The sequence below is a fragment of the Vigna umbellata genome, chromosome 8 (assembly GCF_029865625.1).
Source record: "Vigna umbellata cultivar VRB3 chromosome 8, Vumbellata_1.0, whole genome shotgun sequence".
NCBI lineage: Eukaryota > Viridiplantae > Streptophyta > Magnoliopsida > Fabales > Fabaceae > Vigna > Vigna umbellata.
Window position 1 is genome coordinate 38,923,971 of NC_142172.1, and position 9,566 is coordinate 38,933,536.

At 36.3% G+C, this 9,566-nt stretch overlaps 1 protein-coding gene across 1 annotated transcript; it reads left to right on the top strand.

The window, feature by feature from the left end:
* LOC124829588 (phosphoenolpyruvate carboxylase 4-like) lies at positions 1–7,905 on the top strand. Its single transcript, XM_088096494.1, has 20 exons — positions 1–306; positions 731–894; positions 1,069–1,183; positions 1,503–1,580; positions 1,695–1,763; positions 1,912–1,990; positions 2,076–2,152; positions 2,229–2,324; positions 2,909–3,044; positions 3,352–3,456; positions 3,617–3,684; positions 3,761–4,006; positions 4,146–4,271; positions 4,343–4,444; positions 4,515–4,661; positions 5,482–5,580; positions 5,908–5,996; positions 6,294–6,420; positions 6,508–6,714; positions 6,916–7,905. The coding sequence occupies exons 1-20, from the start codon at positions 151–153 to the stop codon at positions 7,738–7,740; spliced, it is 3,111 nt and encodes a 1,036-aa protein (XP_087952620.1). The 5' UTR covers positions 1–150; the 3' UTR covers positions 7,741–7,905.
* Positions 7,906–9,566: the final 1,661 nt, after the last annotated feature.

Here is a 9,566-nt window from a genome sequence, read left to right on the forward strand (position 1 = left end):
TGGTTCCTGCTGTGTCTGCTTGCCACATGTTCTTTGTTTCCTTCAACTTTTACACTGACCCCACTTTCTCTTCTCTACTCTACTCTCTCAATTAATAACACTCCCACTCCTTCTCCTTCCTCCATTTCCTATCTTCCTTCTTTCCTTCCAATGACTGACATCACTGATGATGTGGCTGAGGAAATCTCCTTCCAGAGCTTCGACGATGACTGCAGGTTGCTCGGGAATCTCCTCAACGACATTCTCCAGCGCGAGGTTGGCACCAACTTAGTTGACAAGATCGAAAGGATTCGAGTCCTTGCTCAGGTCAAGCCAACCTTTCACCCTTTTTCCTTTTCCTTCACTCACGGGGCTCTCCTTCTTTTGCTTCCTCAGGGGGTGTTGTTGTTACCTGTTTATATTTTTGTGTTTAATTGTTATGTTCTGTCACTTTGGCAGTCTCTGGCTGACAGAAATTAAAATTGAAGTTCCTATCTTTCTTAAAAATTAATAAATTTAACATGCATGGTGGTTTGTGATAGAATAAGATTTATACTCTTTTACCTTTTTTACTGTTTCTGGGATATTCTTGTATATGCATTGGTGTTTCATGAACCATGATGCATGGGGGTTCATGATTTGCTAGCTTTTGTTTGTTATGGATTGTGATGGTGCATGTGGTGAGTTCGTGTGATGAGAATCTTGGACGTGGAAATTGGTTGGCACTGAGTTCAATTTCTCTTTTTGGCAGAGTGGTTGTAATATGAGGCAGGCGGGTATTTTGAACATGGCAGAGCTGCTTGAGAAGCAGTTGGCTTCGGAGTTGTCGAAGATGACACTGGAAGAAGCTTTCACCCTTGCTCGTGCCTTCAGCCATTATCTTACTTTGATGGGCATAGCTGAGACCCATCACAGGTACTTCGGTCATAGCTTATTGGTTTGTATACTCTCATTACTTGATGATTAGTCTGTTCTTGCTTTTATAGGTAATACCATATCATTTTAAAATCTGAACAATTATGTTTTATTTCAATACTTAGAGAGTACTGCTGGACAGGGTAGTCCTTTACAGAATTTGTGCTTTTGTAGGGTTCGTAAAGGAGGGAATGTGGCACAAATTGCAAAATCTTGCGATGATATATTTAACCAGCTGGTGCAGGGTGGAGTTTCCCCAGAAGAACTTTATGACACAGTCTGCAAGCAGGTTATTGTTTTGTTCTTTACATGTCATGTGCATAGATTGATAAGCAAAGATGAAACTGAAATTGAGCGGCCTTCCGTGAGAAGTATAAAACTTTTAGCCTAACTTCTCTGAGACTTTTTCATCCAAATTTCTGCTATGCTTCCTTGAATTTTTCTGGAAATTATTGAATGCACCATGCAGACCAAGATTAGTAATTTTGAATCTTTGTTTATTTTCTTTCAATTTGGAATGCAATCTTTACGTTGATGGTCTTTAAATCAGTAAACTAGTTCCAGCTTCTCTTCCTTCTAAAAATTCAATTTGATTTCTGTTGCTACAGGAAGTGGAAATTGTTCTCACGGCTCATCCCACACAGATTAACCGTCGGACCTTACAATTCAAGCACGTTAGAATTGCTGTGAGTTTCTTTGGCCTTGTTGGGCCATAGAAAATATTTCCACAAGCTTGAAAATTTCAATCTATATTGTCACATAAGCATCAGTCTTTAACTACTTTCCCCTCTTCCATGTAGCATCTTTTGGATTATAATGATCGACCCGATCTTAGCACTGAAGATCGAGAAATGGTGATTGAAGATCTGGTAATTATTCTGAACTATATTTTCACTCTAGAAAGCTGTTTGACTGTGTTTAAATGGAAGTTAGTCTCCTTTACTTATGAAATGGGTGAGAACTTTTTGTTTCTGGAAATACTTTTACTATTCTCATAGATCACAAATGGTTTGGTAGGTGAGAGAGATAACTTCAATATGGCAGACAGATGAACTGAGGCGCCAAAAGCCCACACCAGTAGACGAAGCTAGAGCTGGTAAGCTGCTTCATTATTTTATATGTCAGCACTTGCATGATTTGGTTCACATAAGCACTGTTTGTTGTTCAATAAATTCCTCCAGGTTTCAACATTGTGGACCAGTCACTATGGAAAGCTGTCCCTCATTACTTACGACGTGTTAGCAATGCTCTAAAGAAGGTTTATCATCTTTACTTCATGGTCTTGGCTTTAAATTCTCTTCAAGATTTTCAATACAATCTATTCTCCCTCGCAGCATACAGGAAAGCCACTTCCCTTGACCTGCACTCCCATAAAGTTTGGATCTTGGATGGGAGGTGATAGAGATGGGAACCCAAATGTGACAGCAAAGGTGAACATTTTTAACATCCATTAAAGTTCATGCTGCCTATACTTTACAAAGTGATTTCACTTTTTTGAACAAGTGGAAGAGTCTTTTCAACGAGTGTGAACTTTTCCAGTAATGCAATAATCATATTTTTGTGATAAATTTCATTAATTTAGAATTTAAACATTTCTTGTGTGGTTTTGTAAAGGAAAATTTGAATGCTTTCTGAACATTTGTGACAAAATTTTATTATTTTAAAGTTTAAAGATGTCATTGTACTTTTGTTGGGGAAAATTTTAATGCTTGTTGAACGTGGAGATCTGTCGAGGGTAAGAAAAGTTAGCTACCTATTATTATGTTAAATACTTCCTGAAGTATTTCTTTTTATAATTTTCCTGGAGTGGTGGCTGGATGTTCTTTACTGGTTCAATGATAGACATCTTCTGTGTGTAATATACACAATATCATCAACTCACCAGAATGTATTGTTCAATCTTGGGTTGGATTTTCAGTGCAGAGAACATTTGTCTTACCAATTTTGCTTGAACCCTGTAAATCTTGACAGATTTAATAGCTTCTCTCTAAGTGTTTTTCTTTTTGTTACTCAGGTCACAAAAGATGTTTCACTTCTATCTAGATGGATGGCAATTGATCTCTATATAAGGGAAGTGGACAGCCTCAGATTTGAGCTATCCATGAACCAGTGCAGTGATAGGCTGTCAAGACTGGCACACGACATTCTAGGTGATTTGCCTGTTGAGTTTTGTGTTTGGGCGACATCCTCAAAATGCCAATGGAATATAAGACCACTAAGCACTGATTGTCGAAAGTAACATAAATAACTTGTGCACATCAGATTTGAGTGCTTTAAAATCATTCCAATTCAATTTTTTCCCTCTTTTTATTAAGCCTAACTTTTTAACTCATGTCTTCTAATATATTAACACAACTTTGGACTTAATAATATAATAAGATTAGCATTGAATCAACTGCTAGTTTGATACTATTGTAATCTGTATCCAAGAGTTGATGGTCACCTCTTCCTCTGCAGAAGCTAAACGTGATAATCCCCGTGAGAATTGGAACCAATCCGTGAATAGAAGTCCCGCACTCCCAACACAACTTCCAGCTAGAGCTCATTTACCTTCCATTGCTGGTACACATAATGGAATTAATATTTTCTAGCTGTATCATATGTTATATATCATTGATGTCCACATTTTTGTTTCCTTTGACTCCAATTCTGTCATACATGAGAAATGGGGCATATTTGACATTCTAATTCATATCCTGTTTGAACATATTCTTTTGTGTAGAAAATGGTGAATCTCGGCATCCTAGACTAGACATTCCAGGACCTGATCACATGCAATCTAATCACAAGGTAATTCAATTTTGTGTTTCTGATATTTCTGATGCTGCCATAGCATATTAGATAATATATATTTTCTAATCGGTAGGATGGTGGGGCTGCCTTAAGTTCGACTACATCGAAAAATGCCAATCCCAATATTCAATCTCAAGGAACAAGTTCAGCAAATTCCAATGCTTCTTCAGCTACAACTTCATCTTCCTTTGGTCAAAAGAAATTGTATGCAGAACCCCAGACAGGAAAGTCCACTTTTCAGAAGCTTTTAGAGCCAATGCTGCCTCAACTTCCTGGACTTGCTCCGTATAGAATTGTCCTGGGGAATGTTAAGGATAAGGTATGACTTCAATTCTATTCCAGTATTGGTACTTGAAAGATGACTTTATCAATGCTAGAACTTGGAATTCCAGTGATTTTCTAAGTAATTTTAAGTTGTCATTTAATGAACGCAAACATCTTTGCAATTTCTTGTTCAGCTTGAGAGAAGTCGTAGACGATTAGAACTACTTCTTGAGGATGTTGCTTGTGACTATGAACCTTCGGAGTACTATGAAACATCTGATCAGCTTTTGGAACCTCTGCTTCTCTGTTACGAGTCTCTGGTACTCTTTCTCTTTCTTTCTTTTTCCTGAAGGGTTGTCCACAATTAGTATGTAACTCTCCATTTCTTCAGCAATCATGTGGATCTGGGGTGCTAGCTGATGGTCGACTTGCTGATTTGATTCGCAGAGTTGCTACCTTTGGAATGGTGTTGATGAAGCTTGACTTGCGTCAGGTCTGACTTAAATTGTAATTTTAATATTGCTTAGATAGTCAGTTATGACTCGAGAATTTAATTATGACAGGAATCTGGGAGGCACGCAGAAGCACTTGATGCAATAACAGAGTATTTAGATATGGGTACTTACAGTGAATGGGATGAAGAAAAGAAGTTGGACTTTTTAACAAAAGAACTGAAAGGGAAGAGGCCTCTAGTTCCTCTTAGTATTGAGGTAAGTGAGATGGTTAGAGTTTTCAGTATACTAAGCACCTATTTGGCAAGCTCTCTTGTGGGACAGGAAAGCTTCGTTTTGTACTTTAGAAAAGAAAAGAAAGTTAATTTCATTGTTGAAGGGTGAAAAAATTGAAGCTATTCTCTCCTCACTTTTCTTTATGATTACCTGAATGTCGATTAGTTCCAAAACCCTCTTTGTGATCTTTCGTAGCTGAAAATTGGAATAATAGCCTTAGTTTCTTGAACCAACTATAGTTACTGACACACAGAGAAGTTCATTATTGAATTTCTTATGACAGTTGAAAAAAAAAAGTGAAATATAAGTGTCTTCAATAAACACATAAAAATAGTTCACCAATGTCGAATTTTGACACCAAACCTATTGGATGGGATATTGGAAGGCCGTTTTAATGTTTACTATCGGAGAACCAAACTGATGATACTGTATCTTTGGAGGACTAAAATGTTCACTCAGAATAGAAAATAAAATACCTTGATCTGCTACATGCTAATCCCCTCCCGCCCCCCCCCCCCCCCCCCCCCCCCCCTTTTTTTTTAATTTAGACATTAAGGTCGCATTTACCATATTCTAATTATATAGCATAACATCTAAGTTATTTATAATTCAAAAACAAAACATAATGTTATTACCAAGATACAAAAGAATATTTGAGCACGAAGCAGTTCCAAATATAATTTAAAGTTAACTATTCTTATTCATCTAAAGTGACAAAGAATTGAACTGCATGTAATAATTTAGTCCTTACTGTTCCATGTTCATAGTTATTTCTGATTGGTATCTTGATTTCTTCTTTTAGGTTCCTTCTGATGTTAAAGAAGTCTTGGATACATTCCGAATTGCTGCTGAACTAGGAAGTGATTCACTAGGAGCTTATGTGATCTCTATGGCCTCAAATGTATGATACTTGTTACTACAAACTATGCATACAATTTGCCCCATATCAATTGCAGATTCCAGTCTCATCTGGCCTGAATGGTGTACTAAATTGCATGCTCTAACAGTCATCAAGTCATTTTTATAAATTTTATTCTTGGCGTTTGATTTTGCATGTAAAAGTTGTTTTCCCTATTTTCTGTCAAACTGCTATTGATAACTTCTTTCATGTAATATGTTTTGGCATTTCAACTCATTCAGCTGTGAAGGACACAGTCTTGTTTAAAAACTTGAAAAAATTGAAATTGATATTCACCCTGGTAATAATGGTTTTATACTTGATAATCAGGCAAGTGATGTCCTTGCAGTAGAGCTTTTGCAGAAGGATGCACGGCTTGCTGCTATTGGAGAGTCAGGGAAAGCATGTCCTGGTGGAACGTAAGTAGGGAACCTTAGGTGGAACTTTTATATATATATATATATATATATATATATATATATATATATATATATATATATATATATATATATTATTTCTGAAATAAAAACTTGTTTTATCATGTAAATTAGAGCATGAAGAATAATGTATTTGGGAACTATTTTCTTAATAGGAAAAATTTAAGGGTACTGGTGAAAAGAAACTTAGTGATGCTTTATGATGAGATTGTGGTAATTTGTTGGATAATTTAGCAAGGAGTTAGAGTGTTTTGAATTTTACTGACGTGTTTAAAATAGGTTGCGAGTGGTACCTCTGTTTGAAACTGTGAAAGATCTGAGAGGAGCTGGTGCTGTTATCCGAAAACTTTTATCAATAGACTGGTACCGTGAACACATCATTAAGAACCACAACGGACATCAAGAGGTACCATTTTAATCCAAGGTTCATCTTATTTTTTGTTATGTTCATAATGTGAAGTTTACCTTAGAGAATTATAAACTGTATATCCAGGTTATGGTTGGATATTCTGATTCGGGTAAAGACGCTGGTCGCTTTACTGCTGCCTGGGAACTTTTCAAAGCTCAGGAGGATGTTGTAGCGGCATGCAATGATTATGGGATAAAGGTTACACTATTCCATGGCCGTGGAGGCAGTATTGGTCGTGGTGGAGGGCCAACATATCTGGCTATTCAGTCTCAGCCCCCTGGGTCTGTGATGGTAGGTTATGCATCATTGCATTCTGTCTTTCAAAACATGAATTTCAGTCTCATTTTCCCTTCTAAAATTATGAGCAATTTTTTTAGTTACTGTGAATTCCCTCTTGAAAATACCCATCAAATATGAATTAGATTCTAGTAACTATTGAGGAATATTTGCTTCTTTCGAAGAACAAATTTATTTTTCCATGGTGCATTGCAGGGAACCCTTCGGTCTACTGAGCAGGGAGAGATGGTGGAGGCGAAGTTTGGGTTGCCACAAATAGCTGTTAGACAACTTGAGATATACACAACAGCGGTGCTACTTGCAACCCTTCGTCCTCCTATTCCACCCAGAGAAGAAAAATGGCGGAATGTGATGGAAGAGATATCAAACATCAGTTGCCAGTGTTACCGCAATGTAGTGTATGAAAATCCAGAATTCCTGGCCTACTTCCATGAAGCCACACCAGAGGCAGAACTTGGCTTCCTTAACATAGGTAGCCGCCCTGCAAGAAGGAAGAGCTCAAGAGGAATTGGACACCTTCGTGCAATTCCGTGGCTATTTGCATGGACACAAACAAGATTTGTTCTTCCAGCTTGGCTTGGAGTTGGAGCAGGTTTAAAAGGAGCTTGTGAGAAAGGTCTAACTGAAGATCTAAAAGCCATGTACAAAGAATGGCCATTCTTCCAAAGTACCATAGACCTGATTGAGATGGTTTTGGGAAAAGCAGACATTCCTATAGCCAAACACTATGATGAAGTCCTTGTGTCAAAGGAGAGGCAAGAGCTTGGTGGTGAACTAAGAAGTGAGCTCATGACGGCTGAAAAGTTTGTACTAGTGATTAGTGGGCACGAGAAACTTCAGCAGAACAATAGGAGCTTGAGGAGGCTGATTGAGAATAGACTTCCCTTTCTCAATCCCTTGAACATGTTGCAGGTGGAGATCCTCAAGAGGTTAAGACGTGATGATGACAACATTAAAATCAGAGATGCTTTGCTTATCACCATAAATGGAATTGCTGCAGGGATGAAGAATACAGGTTGACCTTGTTTCTCAGAGACTATACTGTACAAGCCTTCCTCAGTTCCCATGTGTTCACCCTTGTTGTATAATAGGTTTGCTAAGAAAAGATTAAGACAGCCATAATGGCCATGCTTTGTTCTGTACTCAAAAGATAAATGATGTGATGCATAATAAGTTTTTTCAGTATTTCGTAGTCATAAATTTTCTGTACCTAATCGTGCCAACAACATTTAGTTACTAAGTCATAAGTTACTTCAATAAATTTACGTGGATGTCCATAAATTATTTTTCATAATCCAATAAATATATCCTTAGGTTATGTTAGAAAAAAGAGAAATGACTTTATGAAGTTATTTTTACTCTTTCGGATTATATGATTCAAATTTTAAATTACGTATTTTGAAAGTTTTTCTAAATTATGTAATCTGGGAAACGTTTTTATTTTCAAATTATAAAAAGTAAAGTGGGAATCTTTATATTTATGAAATGCAGAAGAAAATATGGAGGTGGAGGAAGAACTTGCCCTTGGTTTAATACCCTGATTGTTTGTAGCATTGTGTTCTATTACTACATTGAAAATGAGGGTGAAAGAAAATAACATCTTGACAATTGGGTTAATTGTTTAAAGTGTTGGAAATCGAGTTACACCCTAACAAAGACTCACCTGAGTGCTTTCAAAAATAAGTAAAAGTGACGTTAATTATCATTTAAGAATATTATTCAGACAATCGACACTGGAATCACAATTTCATGGTGAGACATGATTTTTTCTAAAAAATTACTGTTTGATAAGAAAATGCTGTTCTTCCATAGGGTAAAAAGAATTACTAGAAAGAAGGTTTACTTCACTAGGACATCAATTATTAATTAATGCAAACCTTTTCTAATTGCTATTATATCAAATTAATTAGGGTGTTGCTCCCTCCACTACCACACTTTTTTCCCTCCACCTCCCATTTACTATTTTGCCCCTAAGTAAAATTTTATTTTTAGGATTATTTTTTAATTTTACCCATTCACAACCTATTCCACTAATAACCTATTCTAGCGTCCCCTTACATGAGTAAAATATTTTTATTTCATTTTAACATTATATTTCTTCCTCTCTTTCTTTTACAAGTTGCAAAGGTTGGTGTGGTGGAAAGAATTATCAAGCAGTCTCCCTCTCGTGGTACAGTGTCGCTCTCGTAGTGCAGTGTGTGGAGTGGTGCAGTGTGTGTTGCTTCCTCAAGGTGTGTATTCAAATAAACCTTCAAATAAAACCCTAAAATAAAAAACGTAACATTTAAGACATCCTTCAACGGATGTCAAAATCCTTCAACGGATGTCAACATCCGTTTAAGGTAAAACGGATGTCGACATCCGTTGAAGGATGTCACCTCCGTTTAAAAGTTACGTTTTCTATTTTAGGGTTTCTTTTATTAGTTTATTCTTTATTTTGGAAATATTTTAATAATTTAATTTAAATGTTTTGATTTATTATTTTTTTAATATATTTTTAATGTATTTTAATAATGTAAAGAAAATGAAGAAGAAAGAAACAGAGGAGGAGAAGTGAAAAGAAGAAGACAGATTGGGTTACAGAGTAAAACTAAAGACAAATTATTAAACGAAAATGAGAGATGGAAAAATTGAATACAGAAGTAAAGTAGGAGAACTAGGTTTGAAATAAATTAAAATAGTAAAAGTAAAAAATTTTAATCTGATGATATAATTTGAATTAAAATAAATTGGGGAAGTGGAGGAAGAAAGGTGTGGTGGTGGAGAGAGCAACACCCAATTAATTATGGTACCAACTCTTGACAGTCCATCCTCAAGGCACTTTCTTCCTGCAGCCCACATGAGAA

Bases quoted from the DNA above. Each gene is read 5' to 3' on its own strand.
- LOC124829588 (XM_088096494.1), top strand. From the start codon at position 151: ATGACTGACATCACTGATGATGTGGCTGAGGAAATCTCCTTCCAGAGC. The intron at 3,457-3,616 runs GTACACATAATG...TCTTTTGTGTAG, and splicing joins TCATTTACCTTCCATTGCTG to AAAATGGTGAATCTCGGCAT. The intron at 4,445-4,514 runs GTCTGACTTAAA...TAATTATGACAG, and splicing joins TGAAGCTTGACTTGCGTCAG to GAATCTGGGAGGCACGCAGA.